The 19730-nt window shown below is 43.1% G+C and overlaps 1 protein-coding gene across 3 annotated transcripts in view; it reads right to left on the reverse strand.

Annotated features, from left to right (window-relative positions):
* SNX10 (sorting nexin 10) overlaps positions 1-19529 on the reverse strand; it is a 50656-nt gene extending 31127 nt beyond the window's left edge. Inside the window, exons 1-3 of one of the 3 annotated variants that reach the window (XM_061586947.1) lie at positions 19452-19529; positions 16142-16237; positions 3182-3230 (exon numbers count right to left, since the gene is read on the reverse strand). In XM_061586947.1, coding sequence (XP_061442931.1) covers positions 3182-3205 — 24 coding nt within the window. In that variant the 5' untranslated portion in view covers positions 3206-3230; positions 16142-16237; positions 19452-19529. Of the gene's footprint in view, positions 1-3181; positions 3231-16141; positions 16238-18928; positions 19105-19451 lie in introns of those variants that run through there. The other 2 variants (XM_061586948.1, XM_061586946.1) reach the window with 2 other exon arrangements.
* Between the last annotated feature and the right edge of the window lie 201 nt (positions 19530-19730).

Consider the following 19730-nt stretch of genomic DNA (forward strand, 5'->3'; position numbering starts at 1 on the left):
ACATTTGTGTAGAAGGCAATTTAACAACAACAACACCATCAATATTTTAGGGGGGTGGGACTGGAGAACAAGAGAGCAGGATGGGTCTGGCCTAATGTTAGGTAAGCAGCAGGACACTGAAGTGAGATGGAGAAGTGGCAGAGGAGATGGCAGCCCTCTTTCCTAATCGTGAAGTTTTGAATGTGCAATTTTGGAATTTGGCAACCTTTTCCATACTACAGCAGCTGTACAAGAAGCAACTCCCTTCATGTATTCCATGCCAACTATTTTCCCCAAACTCAGCACTAATAAGCAGGACTTAAAAAGTAAAAGTAAAAATTTTTGTTGTTAGCCAAAATGAAACGTATCTTAAAATAGGGGTTGGAAACCTTTTTCAGCCTAAGGGCCACATTCCCTTCTTGGTAACCTTCCAGAGGCCACATACAGTGGTTGGCAAGGCAGAGGCAAATGTGGGTGGAGCAAAAAAAAAAGTAAATGTGGCCTTTGTACAGTAGGCTTGTTTCTACACATATTCACACGTCATCCAGACAAGAGGCATGATCAGGCAGTTCAGGGGCACATTTCAGTCAGGAAAAACCCTCAGAGGGTGTGAAGTAGAAGCAGTCAGAGATGAGACCTAGGATGAGGTGGTGTGGCTAGGGAGGATATGTGGCCTGGAGAAAGTCCCAACAGCCAGATGGAGAGTTCTGGAGGGCTACATTTGGCCCCTGGGGCCTGAGATTCCCTACCCCTCTCTTAAAAGTTGTGAATGACGGCCAGCTAGTTTTCATTCTAGCTTTCATTAAATCAGATTTATTTGTCCCCAATGTTAGCCCACCAAGATGCTTAGGAGCTTCAAGGTGTCTCTCTGCATACAATTATAACCACATTATTTGCCATTTAGCAGCATATGATTTTGGTTCTGTCTCACTGAACCTAAGGGTTCGTTTTGTTTGGGCTCATTAAAAAACAGGCCCATGTATATTTTATTTGTAAATCTGCTGTTTGCATGAATAAACTAAAAATTCTTTTTAATGTCACTGTGCATCCAATGTCTTTTTAATAGGAAGATCCATCAGCTCTAACGTAACAGTGGTTGTGCATTTTAACAGCTGTAGGCTGTTAAAATGCATTCCTCAAACAGTGAGCGTTTAACAAGGGCCACTTGCATTCCCCCCTTGTGGGCTTATCTGCATAACAATTTCATTTTAAAAAGGGGAACAATCTCCTAGATTTCTTCTTCATTAAAGCCCATGCAAGAGCAATGTTGGTACCAATTATGAGGGCCACAGTTGTTGCAGCGCACACACTCAGTCCCTGGCATCTCCAGTTAATATGTCAACCAGTCAGGTTGAGAAGGACCTTGCTCTAAGGTGCCCCTTTGCCAAGCAGAGTAAACAACACTGGTATACATGGAATATTGGTGAGGGCCTCCTGCAGATACCATCTTATCAGGAGGTTCGTTCTGTACAATATAGGAAACGGACCTTTAGTGTGGTGGCACCTACTTTGTGGAATTCCGTCCCCTTAAATATTAGGCAGGCGCCATCTCTGCTATCTTTTTGGTGCCTTTTGAAGACTTTCCTCTTTCAACAAGCCTTTTAGTTGAGACCTATCTCCCAGTCTGCATCTGTGTTAGAATTGCTTTTAATATGTTTTCTTTAATAATATTTTTAACCCTTTTTTTTTTAAAAAAAGATGTTTTTAAAGCTTTTTAAAAAATGTTTTTAACATTGTTTTGTTTTAATGTATTTTAAGGTCTTTTTATGATGTTTTAAAGTGTTTTTAGCGTTTCTGTTTGCCACCCTGGGCTCCTGCTGGGAGGAAGGGTGGGATATAAACAAAATAATAAAATAAAATAATAAAATAATAAATATTGGCCTGACTCAGGATGAGCAAGACAGTGCACATGCCATGATTCAGCAGGAGCATGGAATTTCTTTATTTACTATATTTGCACCCCACCTTTCCTTCAAGGAACTCAAGATGATATACATGGCCCCCTAATTTATCCTGCCAACAACCCTGTGAGATAGGTTGGGCGAGTAACACTAAGCCAAAAGATGGTCGAATGTGAATATGGTGGCTTCCGGAGAGGACATTACAGACCTTTTCCTCCTCCCCAGACCTTTTTACTCAGCACAACATGGCAGCTGAGCCAAGGTTTGGCTTCACATGTTGTCTGAACCTGGGATCGTGGTTAAGCATTCTCCTCATTAACCACAGATGTTGCTGAACTACACTCCCATCACTCCTGGCTGTTGGCTAGCATAGCTGGAGCTGATAGTTGTAGTCCAACAACATCTGGAGGGCCATAGGTTTTCCACTCCTGGTGTAAGCCATGGGTTGGCCTACCATGACGTGTAAACCAGGCCATTGTCTGGCCCGAAGTCAGCCAAGTGGGACTCATGGCCAAGTGGGGATCTGAACACCTGTCTCCCCAGTCTTAGTCCAACACTCTAACACCTACACCACCCTGGTATGTGGTACTGGATGCAGAATGAAAATGGAGGCTAGATTCAGCTGCCTGGTAGTGCCTCTGCCACTGTATTCATATATTTATATTACATCAAGGAACTCAAGGTGGTCACCTGCTTAGCATCACCAAGATGGCTCTCTTATGTGCCTTCAGACTATTCCCTGAGACTGTTGCGCACCACCATCAGGGCCTACTAATGGAGAAGGAGGTCCACCAAATGGCTCCTCAAACCTGGCCCTGCAGGTCTTGCCAAACATTTCACTTCAAGAAGAATTGTCTTCATGGCAGTTTACTATTTAAGAGGAATGCACATAGAAACACACACTGTGAAGGCCTCTTTTGCTTTTAATAATTAAAGAACAGCATATGTCAACAGAATTGCCTTTTGTTGCGACCCCTACTTACAGAACCTGCTTGACTCTTAGGATTTCACCTCCATGCACAGCATCACAACACATACTTCAGAGGAACTATTTCTGTTATCTCTTCACTGCAGCAATTACAAACCTTCTTTGTATCCTAAGATGCTACCCAATATATTCGCATAAAGGATTTTGAGCTGCTCCGTTCATTCATAGCTGGTTGGTTATATAGTCCTACCCAGGATGACAGCAGACCAATCCAGAAGTATTTTTGCAGAACATTTCTTCTTTCAGTAGTGTAAAGCCAGCTTCCTTATTCAAAAGTTAAGTTAAACATACACACACAACTTGGAGCACTAACCTGTTTTTCGTGTTTTGGCGTCATCTTCCAAGCAGCATGTAAAGCCAACCTAAAATATAAAAATAGTAAACCCAAGTAGATATAATTGAAGGTGGATAAACTATAAAAAAAAAAAGAGGGGGACTATTTTGAATGTGATATTTTTGTCCAAAGTTACAATCTATTATCTGGATAAAATTACAAAGAAAATTGTCTCAGACCCTACCTGAGGTTTATAACAGGTTTCCCACAGAGAATGCATCCTTCAGAACATTTAGAAGAGCATTTAGATGTCTTCTCACCTTTTGTACCAATCAGAGGAACCGTGACATCATAAAACCCTCTTTGCTAATATATTTCTCAATTTAAAGCAAATTCCTTTATTGGACAGAGAACCAAAATGTACACATTGCTAGGTGGTAGCTGTGAAGAGCAGCTTTGGGGTTTGGAAAGTGACACATGACTCTCCCTTCCCTGGGCAAGGGGCGTAGCTCAGTGGTAGTGGATCAGTTTTGCATGCAGAAAGTCCCAGGCTCAATCCCTGGCATCTCCAGGTAGGGCTGAGAGAGACTCCTGTCTGAAACCCTGGAGAGAAGCTGCCAAGTCAGTGGAGACAATACTGATCTAGGTAGACTAATGGTCTGACTCGGTATAAGGTGGCTTCCTATGTTCCTGTTCCTCCTGTCTATCCCTCAATCCTTGATGTTTTTGTTACCCTCAGCACATTGATAGTCACCATTAATCATCTCCAGGTAGGGCTGAGAGAGGAGGATGTGTGCTGCACACCTTAAGATCAAATAACAACAGATGGCATCATAAAGCTTGGCCACTTTTTAGTATTTCTAGAGCCAAACGACAGCCCAAGCACCATTCCATGCTACTGTTAATGCTATGCTGTTAAGAAGCATCTTTTAGACAGCTGTTTCTCCCACGGTCCGTGACCACCAATGAGAACATTTCCAAGAAGCCACTTCTCCAATGTATAGTAACAAATTGAATTAACTCATTTTAAGGAAGATAATTTAAGAAGTGAGTTAATGTGGTGCAAAATGGGCCAATAGAAGGTTGACTCCAAAGGCTGAAAATGGGGTCAAAATGTAAACACACACACAAACACATACACACACAGCCAAAGACCATTCATAAGCCATCTCAGCATAGCATGTCTGGATGAGAATTGTTTTGACCTGCTATTTATGTTGTAGGCACCAAGACCACTGAGAAGGTGCACAAAGCGCAGGATCCAGCCTATGTCCACTGATGTGCTAATGGAATGCTTGATAGTAATGTTGTCTGATGTGATCTGCATAGCTTTCCCTTGACGAAGTGGAAAGAGCTTTGCATACCACAAGAATCTTGCTCAGATGTACACTTTACTTTTCTTCTGGCCTTCATATCCAGTGTTTTTTTTTTAATAATGTTTTTATTGGTTTGGGGTAGAACAGAATACAAAACAGATATAATTTATACAACATTGAGAGAAAATAGCTCAGTTATCTATAAGAGTAGTTATACATATAATGCTCTAGGGAAGTAAGTATGAATTAAATTAGTTGTCCTGTATTATTTTTCAGAGATTATCCCAATGTGGATTGCCATATCTGACCGTGCAAGGCTGGAGGCTTGCAAGCCCCATCACTTTGACTAAAAAATACAATAAAGCTGTACCATTATTCACAGAACATATCTGTTTCTGTTCCTTGTCTCATTGCTTTTAAACTCTGTGTTAGTTTTTCCATAAGTGCTAATTTCCATATTTCCTGATACCATTTATGGATCATGTGTGGATCAAGTGTTTTCCAGGAAGCAGCTATCACCAGTCATGCTGCTATAAGAAGAAAGCTTGTCAGGGTTTTGTGTATAACTTTATTATTGACTTCATCAAAGACAAGTAGCAAAGCCAATGATGGGTCAAGGTGAAGGGGTTGATTGGTAGTCTTGTTGATTTCATTAAATACACATGAAACGGTTAATTTGGTGAAGTTGAAACCAGGATGTTTTAATTTCCTTGAGCTGGGATGCTAGTTGGTCAGGTGTTTTAGGTTGTCTACCTATATAAAAGTCTCTAATGCGGTAGAGATCTGCCTTTCCCAATCTTTGAACTGCTGGAATTTATTCCTTTCGTAAAACGGGATGGTTGAGAACAGGGATCAAAGGTGAAATTGGGGGGTTAATTTTGAGTGCCAGTTTTTCAAAATTGTTAAGTTATTTTTCAAAAATGGGTTAGTTATGGCATCTAGTTTGTTCTTCATGTGGATCACGAATGGGAGACCTCTGGCTTCCTGTAAGGAAGTACCAACTCTTTCCATGTCAGTGCAATATTTATTTGTAGATTGTCCAGTGTTAAGAAACCATGCAAAGGTTGGGCCATGGGGATGAGAATGCTAGCTCTGCACCCACCACTGTTATTCTAGTCGCACAAGTTGAAGGCCAACTGTCTGAAGCAGGGAGTTTCCTGCACCCATGGAGGCTCCCTACATATTAGAATCCTGATTTTCCTATCTGAGAAGAAGGTGCCAGGAATGACAAAGGGAGTAGCGCTAGTATGCTCATCTGTAGCCAGACACATTAGACAACACAAACAGGGGCTACATGGGTTCCTCCGGCTCAGATGAAACTGTGCCACCCTTAAACAACTCCCCTGGAGACATGCAAAGCCTCATGTGAGGGGAGAGCAGGGGCTCACTAGCTGGCCCCATCTCCTCTGCCACATCACCGCTGTCTGGCCCCACCACCACCCATGCCTTGGAGGTCAAAGCTGTGCAGCAGGGAGACTGCTGCACACATGCAGGCTGTCCACACAATTTAGAAACTTCTCACCGTCAGAGCTCTAAATTCCACAGGGAACCTGCACATGCAGAGCACTCTATGAACAAAAGCTACTGTACCACAGATGGACAAAGAATGAAAACAAAGAGACAAAATGAAACAAACACACAGATACTCAAATCAATAGAAATGGTCCTAACTGTTCTCACTCTGGAGAAGACCTCTCAAAGAAAGTTCTTCTGCAATGCAACTCTTGTGGCAATCAGAAGAACTGGCTGGGGAGGCAGAAGGGAAATCAATCAAAACCACAGCTTTTAGGTCTGAAAGGAAACAAATAATCATCCAGACTAAACTCTCTTCTATCCTAAGGCAGGACATCCAGACTAAACTCTCTTCTATCCTAAGGCAGGATATTCCATGCATCAACCTGAACCAACGCTACAAATTAGTTGTCTTACAGAGCAACCCACATCAAGACAAGAGCAGAGACCAAAAACCATTGAGATGCACCACTCCTTAAGGCATAGCACATACTTAGTATCTCAATCCATTCATTTCTTTTTCTTTTATTATTTCATGATGAAAGAAACTTTTATGTAGTGCTTGGGCACTTCCAAAATAACTCACACTATTAAGAAAACACAGGAAAGTGTATTTCCTTCCACAGTATTCTTCCCCCACCCAAAGCTTCAAATCAGAAAGTTCAGAGTGCACCCAGGCAAAGTACCATCAAATGAAAAAACTTTCCAAGGTGTTGCAACATTAATGGGGGCTTCCTTTCAATATTCAATGGGCCTGAGAATATGCCACTGTAAATACTGACCTGCTGTTTCTCAAGTTACATGGCAGTTTGGACACGGCAGAACCTTTCTGCGTGAGCCTCCTATTACATTCTATTATGTTCTTTGCAAATGCAGGCTTAATGTATGTTTACTTAGCAACTAGCTCTGAAGGGATTCAACATGCTCTAGTCATTTTGCTAGGCTGGAGTTAATGAAGCAGCTTAGAATAGCATATGCAAACAGGCATTTAAAATAAAATCACAGGTGTTGTGCCAAGAAATGGCTTAGAGCAGTAAATGAAAAGGGTGTTAATTTTATTGTTTGTGGCCTTCCCATTGGTCCAGCACAGCTAGTGAAAAGTACGCATGAGAGATGAACTACTGTCAAAAGATAGCAGACACAGAGTTATATAGGCCACATTCACACCATACATTTATTCCACTATTATTCCACTTTAAACAGTCATGACTTCCCCCACAAAATCCTGGAAAGAGTAGTTTGTGAAGGGTGCTGAGAGTTGTTAGGAGACTCTTATTCTCCTCACAGAGCTACAACTCCCAAAGCGGTTTAACAGTCAGTCCCTCTTCCCAGGGAACTCTCTACCACTCATGATCTATAGCAACTGCCTCCCATACTAGAGATGGTATTAAGCCATCATGATTAGTAGCCATTCATAGCCTTATCTTCCCTGAACTGGTCTAATCCTCTTTTAAAGTCATGCAAGTTGGCAGTTACCGTTACATCTTGTGGTAGCAAGTATCATAGCTTAACTAATAATTAAATGCTGTGTGAAGAAATACTTTCTTTTGTCTGTCATGCATCTTCCAACATTAAGCTGCATTGGATGAACCTGGGTTCTGGTATTATGAGAGAGGGAGAAAAACTTATCTCTATCCACTTTTCTCCACATCATGCATAATTGTACACACCTCTGTTATTATTACCCCACACATACCCTTACTCGCATTTTTTCCTAAACTAAAAAGTTCCAAACATTGCAACCTTTCCTCAGAGAGGAGTTCCTCCAATTCCTTTATCATTTTGGTTGCTCTCTTCTGCACCCTTTCCAGCTCTACAATTATATTTTTTTAGATATTCCAAGTGTGGAAAATGGAAGTGTTGAGGACAAAATGGAGGTGACATGGCAATAGCTTTCTATCATTCAACCTCCAAAATCAACCCACTCTTTGGATAGGTTTGCGAAAATTCCCTTATAATGAAAACCAGTGTGATATAGAGCTTGATGAGAACCAGGAAAACCTATGTTCAAATTCCCACTCAGAGATATTTATTTATTACCTATAAAACGTAAGATTCTGTTAAGGCATTGAAATTAATACTGGTATTTTATTTTTTAAAATCTTAGAGTATAGAGGTGGAAACGTAATGATCCTTATGCTTCTGAGCATGTAGCAAAATCTGTTAACAATATGTCCCCAAAAGAACACTTGCTTTTACAACAAATGCCCACTTTCTCCAATTCTTTGGTACCCATCTAAGGCAACCCTTGGTGGTTAGAGTAATGGGGTAGGACTGGAAAGACCCAGGTTCAAATTTCCATACAGCCATGAACTTCACTGGGCCAGTCATTACCTCTCAGCCAAGCCAAAACCACAGGACTGTGGTGTCACAAATAATTTAATAATTAATTAGAATGTCATTGTAATATGTTAATAATTATTATAAATAATTATTATAAATAATATGTACATTTTAGTGTGCTCCTGCTGGTTCCTCAATGTGCCAGTGCAATTCTTGATAACATGTTTCCTGAACACGTGTGCTTCCTCCCTGTGCTTTTTGGGCAGGCACAGGCTGAACCTCTTGCTTGCCAAATGCTGAAAGGCAAAATGTATCCTACATCATGCTGGTAGTGAGGACTAAAGAAGTTTACTAAAAGCCTTTGAAGGCAAACAACTCTTACAACACTTAGGGATATTGTTTTGGAACCTTTGGCATAATAAAAAAACATATTTTGGATGAATGTCCCTTCCATTTCTCAATATTTCTTTGTTTGCCGCCCTGGGCTCCTGCTGGGACGAAGGGCGGGATATAAATCAAATAATAAATAAATAAATATGATGCATCTACCTCAGTGCCGAGATACTACAAAAATGATGATTCAATATCATGCATTCACGTGGCACACACACAATTGGCGCTTACACATTCATTTCATAGTTACCTAGTCAGAAATTGTGCTTATGCAAAATAATTGACTACCCAGTTAGGACCCTGAGGCGAAAGAAGTTGGAAAAGAAAACAGAGAAGTTTACTTGAATCACACAGAATAGCCTCACAATGTCTTTTTCCCCCTCAAAGTTTATCAGCTTTCAAGTAAATGGCATTCTTTCTTACAAAGTAGAATGAGCTGGATCCAACTAAGCTCTTCTCAGAGCAGTAGACCACTGAAATTAACAGGCCTAAGTTATTCATATGCATTCATTTCAGCGGGCCTACTCTGAGTGCGACTAACATTAGACACAACTCCAGTGCATTGCTTCCTTTGTTTCAAATTAAGTATGAAAATATGGGAGGAAGGATTTTTTTTCCTACCAGAAACATCAAATCCCATGGACAGAAATTCTTGTTACTTGCATTGGCTAATAGATCTATATGGAAAACCACCACAGAATGCACACACCTCACATTTTCATTTTACTATTGCAGTTTATTCCCATAGGTATCTGGTTGACCACTATGAGAATAGGATGCTGGTCTAGATGGGCCATTGGCCTGATCCAGTAGGCTCTTCTTGTTTACATGGTCTATACAATGGCAGGGTAGTGATTGTGCCTTAGTTTTTGTTGGTCCCCAGCAAGTCAGGACAAAGCAAATTATTAGAGACAAGACAACATAATCTGGCTATTGAACAGAAAGGAAAATTATACTGATTTATGAAAACTGGCCTAACTGCAGCAGGAGCTAGGTTAGCGTGTATGCAAGTGAGCATAGGGGCAACCTCAAATGAATGAATTCAGATGATATACCACTGACAAACTTAAAGGGAAAGCGGGATCCTGCCTGCCTGAGCAGTCTACTCAGATGAGCAGCTTAACATAGGAGTTGGGAACTTGTGAAAAGTTGCAACATTATGATTCTTCATTTCATAGATTGGGAGCTACTAACTTGCGAGTTTTTTCCCCTCATTCCCCACATACCACTGCTCATGTGAGTAGACTATTTTGACCAGCAGGGTTTTTAGCACAAGCCAGGCAGCTCATCAGAACTGATTCATAATGCTCCACACTAGGGAAGAACTCCACAACTGCAGCTACTGATTCTAATTTCTTCCTATAGCATTTTCAACTAAGAGCCATATAGTTTTTTTTATGTTTCCCCTTACAACAGGCATGTGGCTATCCCTTAGAAAGGATGGGGAACCTCTGGCCCTCCAGGTATTGCTGGACTACAACTCCCATCATCCCTGACCATCGGCTAGGCTAGGCTGGCTGAAGCTGGTGGGAGATGGAATCCAACAACATCTGGAGGGTCATACATTTCCCACCCCTGCTTTACAAACAACCTTATCTCCTAATTTATAGAAGGGAGTCCTGAGGTCAAGACATAATTATTTGTTCAGGTCTTCACCCTGTGCCTATAGCACAGGTGTAACATAAATGCAGATCTCCCAGATCTAGGTCCCACTGCAACACAATTCACTGACAATAATCTCAGCCAGCCTTTCCCAACCTTGAGTCCTCAGATGTTGTTGGACTACAATTCCCAACAGCCCCAACCAGCATGGAGATGGTCAGGAAGGATGGGAATTGTAGTCCACCAACATCTGAGGACCCAAGGTTGGAAACGGCTGGTAAACCAGCCTTCTCCAGTCTGGTGCCCTCCAAATATCATTGGACTACAGCTCCCATAATCCCTGACTTCTGGCCATGTTGGTTGGGGCTCATGGGAATTAGAGTTTGAAACATTTGGAGGGTGCCAAGTTGGGGGAAGGCTACTTTAATCTAATGAAAAAAATATGGAAAAAATGTAGGGGGGCCTGCTCTGCACCAGTAAAAGTGTCATAAGAACATAAGAAAAGCCTGCTGGATCAGACCAGTGACCCATCTAGTCCAGCTTTCTGTTCTCACAGTGGCCAACCAGATGCCATAAAAGCCCACAAGCAAGAACTGAGTGCAAAAGCACTCTCCTCCTGCAGTTTCCAGCAACTGGTATTCAGAAGCATACTGCCTCTGATTATGGAGACACAGCACAGACATCATTGCTAGCAATTATTAATAGCCTTATCCTCCATGAATTTTCATAGCCCGAGAAGTAGAACATAAAACAATTAAGATTGCCAGTATATTCCCTGATTAACAAACTGAAACAGAATACTCAGATCACGCAAAATCAAACTTTTGACACCATCCGTTTTATATTGGCAGACATAATTTTTAAAATCCAGTTGCTATCCTATTTATCGTGCCCACTCCAGGTATGTTTCCTCCCAGATGTACTTCTAATGCAGAAACATTATATTTTGCAACCACAAGATGCACTGCATTTTGTCCCTATGAAAATGCAGCTCTTCAGTCCATTCATTGCCACTGCATCTTCCATGAGGAACATGGCTGCATGCAAGGATCACAAGGACCTACTGGAAATTGCCAGAGTTACTTTACGCATTACATTTTTAAGGTGTACACCTAAGAAAAAGGTAAAAGTTTGAGTGTGACAGATACCCATTTGCAAACACATATATGTTTGAGATTTGTTTGTCACAGAGCTACAACTGGCTACATCTCCTAATTGAGTGGGCACTCTACAACAAAGTTGGGGATGATATAGGCCAGATGATGTTGGACTACAATTGCCATCATCCCTGATCACTGGCTGATGGGATCTGGAATCCAACAACATCTGGAGGCCACAGGCGCCCCATCACTGCTCCATAACAAACCAGTTGTGTAATGCATGAAACAGTGAAATGATTATTTGTCCATTTTTTTCAGGTCCAGTGGTGTTATATGTTCCCATAATATGCTTCCCCAGTGCTATTTATAAAATAATGATTATTTGAAAAGCAGTATGGATACCCCTTTCCTCTCCTACTGATTCTGAGGTCAGCTAAGTGACAGAAAGGGCTATAATTCAGTGGCAGAGCACCTGCTTTGTGTGTAGAAGGCCCCAGGTTCAATCCCCAGCATCTCCAAGCAGGGCTGAGAGAGACCCTTGCCTGAAATCCTAGAGAGCCACTTCCAGTCATGTATGCAATACTGAGCTAGATGGATCAATGACCTGGCTCAGTATAAGGCAGCTTCCTATGTTTAAGTGGTAGTCATTTTCTTGCTGGCTGTGGTTTTCTTTGCTGTGTCTGCACCAGAAAAAAAGTTGCAAAGAGCAGCATGGTCTGGACTGGACCATACGGGGATATTGCACTGAAATGCCAAGTTTGTACAGGAAAAACTCTCAGTAAACCCAGATGCAAATGGTGCCGTGGGGAAAGCAGTGGTGTCTTCCCAGTGTAGTGCAAGCGACATTGAAATTGTCAGGAGAGGGATGAGGTGGACCAAGGCATCGTCAAGGTGGGGGCACTCTGGGTTGGTGATGGTGGCCCTGTAGGGGTGCATGCAGCTGCTGAGCCACCGCCACAAACCCAGAGCTCCCCCAACCATGCCACCACATTGTCCTGCTTCAACAGGTGCAGTACCACTACTGCCATGAGAACGCCACTGCCTCCGCCCCTGCCCCCCTGCCGAGCCACCAATGCCTCGATCAAAGCAGGGATTTGACCTCTGATCTGTATTCTCACCCTACCAACTGAATCAGTTACACGTAATGCTAACTAAAATAATAATAATCTGAAGTGTCGCAAGCAAAGAGCAATTCAATGCAATAGTACAGTGTGGGTTAGAACTGAAGGCTGAAATACTACACAGTTAATACTCAAATTGCTGGGACTGGAGCAGTTATTCTTTTTGTGATGGCCTCCTTAGCAAGTGTTATATAAGGCTACAGGATGGGGTCATGATTTGCCCTCTTACCTCTATTCAATTTCCATAGCCAGCCCAAGTGGCTCCCCCCCAAGTCTCTCTTTGACTATGTGCCTAGCCAAGGAGGGCAGTCTGGTCTCCAGGTCTGCACGAATTTGTTTACCCAGGATGTCTAATCTGATCCATCTATGTTCAGTGCTTGAAAAGGTAAAGCTCAGAGGGGAACTGGCCTTAGCTACTGTTTTTAGGTCTACAGGGGAAACAGCATTTGGCTAAAAGAGGGAGGAGTCAGGGGTGGGACTTGTGTATTAATTAAAGGCTCTCCTGATTCAAGCATGGCAGTTATGTTGCCAAAATCCCATAACTGAGTTCAGGTCTCTACCATGAGACCCAGACGTTCCTTGATCACACTGCTTCCACTGTTGCCTTTCAGCAACTACATCCATGTTAGACTGTAGAAGGCAAAAGCAATCCCTACTGCTGTGTTGCCACTTGCAAAATATTCCCTGTGACGGAGCCCCAAGGGAAAGAGGAAGTAATAGCTACTTAATGCACAGCAGAAGCAAAAAAAATCTCTCTTCACCTGAGATCATGTCATCTTTTTATCAGCAGTCACTCTACTGTGCTCAGGTCACCTCAGCTCTTGTATACTTCTGACTCCAAGCAATGATTTAGGTAGGTGCTGACCTACCAGATGTGATGTGTGATAAAGAGCCATGAGAATCTGTGGGATCATGCATGAAAGGTAAAATTCAAGATGTAATGGGTTGCTAAAGGAGTAATATACAAGCGAATATGGAAGGGTACTAGACATTTGGAAGGCCACAGGTTTCCCATCTCTGTTGTACCGCTTTCTCACACACACAGGCAGAACGGTGTGGCACTGCTGTCTGGCTAAGGTTGCAAGCAACTGCATGCTTACTACAAAGAAAATGACATTGAAAGCTTCCCTGAGCAAGTGGAATTCCCCTCTGAACAAACAAGTCTGAAAGTGGGCTTTAAGTTAACCCTTTCCTGCTGTCAGACTTTCCTGCAGATTCACAACTAGCTGAAATAAAAGTTTTGTCTTACTTTTTTCTCTGCTTAAGGTAGGTAATAATAGAGCAACAGCTTCACACTAGTAAATAATAGATTTCAACATTCATTTATGGATTTCACTGCGATCATAATAAAGAGGTTGTATATGATGTTGACAGCTGCTATTACACATGCAAATTCATTCTTTCTAACTTTTCTACAGATTCATAGAGGATTACAATAAAATGCATATGTCCATATTTATAGAGGAAGGGAATCTACATTTATTATTATTGTTGATTGTAATAATTAATTGCTTTCCTTACCAATGCGACCCAAAGTGACTTAAAGCCATAATGAAACACTAAAAATATTCCCATCCTGGGAAAGGTGATTAAAAGGGTTGTGGTGGAACAGCTGCAGACATTCCTGGATGACACTGATCATCTTGATCCATTTCAGTCTTGGTTCAGGCATGGGTTTGGGACTGAATCAGCCTTGGTTGCTATTGGATGACCTTTACAGAGAGAAGGACAGGGGGAGTGCAATCCTGATCCTCCAGCTCAATCTCTCAGAGGCTTTCAATATCATTGACCATGGTATCCTTCTGGATTGGCTCTGTGGGATGGGCATTGGTGGCACTGTGCTGTGGTGGCTCTGTTCATACCTACAGGGTCGTATCCAGAGAGTATAGTATAGTATAGGAAGAGTACTCCTTAGCCCTCTGGTGTTTACACTATGGAGTGCCACAGAGTACTTTTTTATCCCCAATACTTTTCAACATCTACATGATAGCCTTTGGGAGCAGTCATCAGGAGCTTTGAAGCAAGGTGCCATCAGTCCGCTGATGATATCCAGTCATATTTCTCCATTACATCTGAATCAGGAGAGGCTGTGCAAGCCCTGGACTGGTGCTGGATGCAGTGGTGGACTGAATGAGGATCAATAAACTGAGCTTGAATTTTTGAAAGATGGAGGCTTTGTGGATGGGTGGTTCCCATATCTGGGAGATATGTCAATTGCTGTTGCACTTCCTCTGAAGGAGCAGGTACGCAGTTTGGGGATACTCCTTGATCCATCTGTGTCACTAGAGATTCAAGTGAGCTCTATGGCCACAAGTGCTTTCTGCCAGCTTCAGCTGGTGCACCAACTGCGACTGTACCAGGACCGTGATAGCCTGGTTTGGCAATAAGAGGAAGCTAGTTTAGAAATCCCAGCATGTGAGGGGGGAAGGGTGGGGGAGACGGAAAAGGAAGCACATGAGCCTGAAGATCTCCAAGGCTCTGCTTGTGCATGTAACACCAAACCATGGTTGGTGTTGTTACACATGAATGTGATCACAGACATTGATAGGCAGACATAGAAGGAGTTCATTCTTTATTACTCCTAATTAGGCCGACCTAAATTAATTAAGTTATATTCCGTTTATTATTAAGATAGAACAAAAATTCTAACTCTGGATGCAAAACTCTCTAATCTTAGGCTCCCCATACAGCCACTGCCCATATGACTATCCCCCACGACTTTTGTTTTTTGTTCCAGGTATTGCTTACAGTTAACTAAGTGTCGATCCTGCTTAGCTATTTGACTTGTACAGAATCAGAAAAAGTGCAGCTATGAGCATTATCAAGTTAGCACAACTCCTCTTAAACAGTGTCAATGGGTACAAAATTGAGCAAGAGGCAATAGGACACATTCTTTTGGATTATTTGTTTGCCTAGCTAACGAGGACAGATGAACTGCCTCCATAGAGTAACAAGCACTGAGGATAGCATTAGAAATTTGGGGTACTTGGAAATGAAGTTTGGCACCTTGATTTTCTCCTATAGCACACAACGAGCGTTTTCCTGAAACATTGACTGGGAGCAGCTTGAGAATTTTTGAAGAACAGCTAAACAAACAACGCTTCCAGCCTGCTTACTGATCATGGTGGCATTGCCTGTGCCAGGGCTGGGGAATCTATGACCCTCCAGATGTTGTTGGACTATAGCTCCCATCGGCCCCAGCCAGTACTGTCAATGGTCAACGACAATGGGAATCGTAGTCCAGGAACATCTGGAGGGTCTAAGGTTTCCCATTCCTGGTCTGTTCTCTGATCTAGTCCTACCAACTCAAACACAGCATAAATAACATAAATACCTGTTGTTGTTATGTGCCTTCAAGTCGATTACGGCTTATGACAATCCTATGAATCAGTGACCTCCAAGAGCATCTGTAATGAACCACCCAGTTTAGATCTTGTAAATTCCGGTCTGTGGCTTCCTTTATGGAATCAATCCATCTCTTGTTTGGCCTTCCTCTTTTTCTACTCCCTTCTGTTTTTCCCAGGATTATTGTCTCTACAACTTTATTATTTACTGTGGCAGCTATGCATACAATGATCTCAGCACAATTTGAAAAAAATATATATAAAAAGCTAATTTTACCCCGGTAACATCAAAATGAATAGTATCTCAATTTTATCAATTAGTACTTACCCAGGGTAATGCAGACTTACTTTGTACACACAAACTTGCTGATTGTATTTAGTCGAGGAACTGTTGAAAGATGATCAGTCAAAACTTTGTTCTAAACTACAGGAAATACAATACACATGTATTAGTTGCTGGTATGCAATGCCATCTAAATTGCACTTAATTCACAGGCACCATACTTCCCACTGGTGGAAAGGATTAGTCACCTAGGTTCTGTTTCATCAGCTGTGCTAGGACTCTAGGAGTGCTCATTGTTGCAAGTTTGCAGTCTTATTTTACATTGCCCAGTTGCACCAGATGCTGAAGTTTTTTGCTTAACCTTTTACCTTTGGACAACCCTTTATATCCATATAGAGAACTTCAGTTTAGCTTATTACTAGCTGCCAAACTGTGTGTTTGGCCAATAAGCAGAAGTCAACTAAGCACAGTTCATACTGTCATCACTATAGTAAATAGTTATAGAGGGCACCTACATGCATTCATCATTTGACCTGAGCCCACACACATGCACAGGAACATAGGAAACTGCCTTATACAGAGTCAGACCATTGGTCCATCTAGCTCAGTATTGTCTACACTGACTGGCAGTGGCTCTCCAGGATTTGAGGCAACCTTACCTGGAGATGCCACGGATTGAACCTGGGATCTTCTGTATGCAAAGCAGATGCTCTGTCACTGAGCTCTGCACTATGGCCCAATTTACACTCATAAGGATCTTGTTGTGAGATTGCAAGAATGACTTTTCCAGAGTTCCCACACAAAGGGGTGAGGGGCAGTCAGGCAGTACCGAGTGCCCATGCCCCCCCCAGCTCACATGTTCACCAGCCATGCATGCTGTCAATCACTGCATATGGGGAGGGGTCCTGTGTGCCTAGTAATGTACATGCAGATACCTCCTCCACATGTGGGTGGATTCTGGTATGTGCATAGGGCCCCTTCTATTCTCACATGTGGGCCACCAGACATAGTGGCAGGGGCAAGGCTCGCCTTTGTGCCCTTCTCACACATTATTTTATCCTGTGAGGGGGTTCATCTGAACGTCCCTACAGAAAGACTGTCCCTACACAAAGCACACACTTGTACATATGCAGACTGAATTGAGAAATTCAACTGAACAGATGAAGATCAGGGGAAGGAACAGCCACTGCACTCCTGCTCCTCCACCACCAGCCCTGCCTCCACGTACGTACACAGTACAGAGTTTTAAGTCTGCCCAGAGCCCTTTTCTCCGTATTGTGAAAAACTGGAGGTGCAAGGCTTGGGTCTCCAGATGTTGTTGGACTATAACTTCCATCATCCTCAGACAGCTTAGCCAATGGCCATAGATGATGGGAGCTGACGTCATCTGGGGACCCAAGGTTGAAGAACACTAGTATAGATAATGTACTGATTATGCATAAATTTAAGGTTCAAGGCGCACAGAATCCAATATCCCCAGCTCTTTTCTTTCAACCTGTTGCTACTATATAGACTCTTAGGAAAAGGGTGTTCCATCTCCTTGTAGGTTTAAATGCATATTAAATCTTGAATGTTCTTCATTTGTTTTAACATGTATGGTTTGGCTCTTACTTTGTTGTTGCTCCAAATAATCCATTTTTATATTTTGTGTTAGGGTTGAAAATCAATTAGGTATCAATGCGATTACTTTCTATTGATCTCTTTTTTACTATTGTTGTTATATTGTATTTCTCTGTGTTTTATCATAATAAATTTTATTGGAGGAAGAGAACCATTGCTGCAGCATTAAGGACCATAGCTCTGTGCTTTGTATCCAGAAAGTCCAGTGTTCAATCTCCAAGGTTTCTGGGTAGGGCTGGAAAGGACTCCTGTTTAAAACTCTGGAGAGCAGCAGCCAGTCAATGTAGACACTATGGAGCAAGATGGATCAATGGTCTGTCGCTGTATAAGGCCGCTCCTTATATTCCTAAGGCAGAGGTGGGGCACCTGTGGCTCTCTGGGTGTTGTCGGACTACAAATCCCATCAGCCCCTGCCGGCATAGCCAAAGGGGAGGGATGATGAAAGTTGTAGTCCAACAAATCTGGAGAGAGAAAAAAAGGTTTCCCACCCTGCCCTATCTAAGGGATGGCGTACATCCAGCAGCACATCAGAACCAAACAGATACCATTTTCGAACCACTTCAAATACAAGGCTTTTCACCACACAATCAGCTGTCGCGGGTTTTAAACTGACCTACAAACACGGCCCTTGTGCCTTTTCCTCCTTACTAAAGAGCCTTAATCCACAGCGATGAATCACAGTGACGTTTCAGCAAGACGCTCCCAGGACAACAATTATTCTCTTGTATTCACCTTTTCACCCAGGGCACAAGCAACGCTTTTAAAACCAAACAGCCTAACCACAAGGTCGCTTAACGTGAGCTAGCTGCTTCTTTTTTTAAGCGCGCTTTTGAAAGTCTTTTGCGGCGGGCAAACGGCTGGACCCTTCCCATCACAACCTTTCAAGGTGGTCCGGCTAGCGCTGTGAAAGGGAGGGAGGGAGGGAGGGGGGGAGATGATGCGTTCAAATAATCCAAGGTGCCGGGGGGCGGCGGATGGTGAGCCAGTACCAATCCAGAGGCAGTGCCAATCATGTGTGCGAAGGTTACGACCGTGGAGGAATGGCGGCACCCCAAGCCCACCCAGAGGCTAGCGATCCAATACAACAAGCTTCGTGCTACGTACCTACACCAACATCCCCCTAGAAACTGAAACCCCACAAGTAGAATCCCGGCGCTTTTGCTCGGCCAGCCAGCTCGCCAACCAGCCTCAAAGGTTTGTTAAGGGACTTACCCAGGGGCTCCTCTTCGCCTTTCCCCCCCCCCAAGTTTTCCGAAGGGCTCCCCAGCGAGAACAAAACCAGCAGGAACCCGAAATTCCCGGCACGGAGCCACACAGCCCAATAAATAAAACAGCCGCTGAGCCAACCCCGGGGCATGGGCTAAGAGTTTGCATCCACGTGATCGCCGGCAAGAGGAGGAGCCGCAGAGGCTCCGTCACTGGGCACGTTTGCGCCGAGGAGACTCGGTAGAACAGAACCGGCGGGGAATGGCAAAGGCGGGAGGGAGGAAGAGCGCCTCGTTATCCATGAGGAAATGTGGCCCTCAGGCTGAAAAATGTTGCCCACTCCTGGCCTATAGTCCAGCATCCTATTTTCACAGTGACCAAGCGGGTATCCGCAGATGCCCGCAAAAGAGACATGAGTGAAGTAGCATTCTCCCAAATTGCGGTTCCCAGCCAACTGGCATTCGGAGAACGCAGTCATTGTGGCCAGTAGACATTGATAGCTGTATTTACTAGGGATTGAAAGACTTACAGGCTTCTATAGAGGAACAGGGCAAAGAATCGAAAGGGCCCCATCTAGTCCAGCATCTTGCTTCTGGCCGGGGCCAAACAGATATCTGCAGAGGAAGCTTCCTTATGCTGAGTCAGACCATTGGCTGGCACCAACTCTCCAATCGAGTGAGAGCCGCAACATCTTGTGGAGGAGGTTCCATGAATTAACTGTGGGTTGTGTGAAGAAGGCCTTGCTTTTCTCTGGATCCTGAATCTCCAGCCAATTGATTTCATTTGGTCAGCCTGAGGTCTAGTATTA

Source organism: Rhineura floridana, chromosome 10 (genome assembly GCF_030035675.1).
Source record: "Rhineura floridana isolate rRhiFlo1 chromosome 10, rRhiFlo1.hap2, whole genome shotgun sequence".
In the NCBI taxonomy this organism is placed as follows: Eukaryota; Metazoa; Chordata; class Lepidosauria; order Squamata; family Rhineuridae; genus Rhineura; species Rhineura floridana.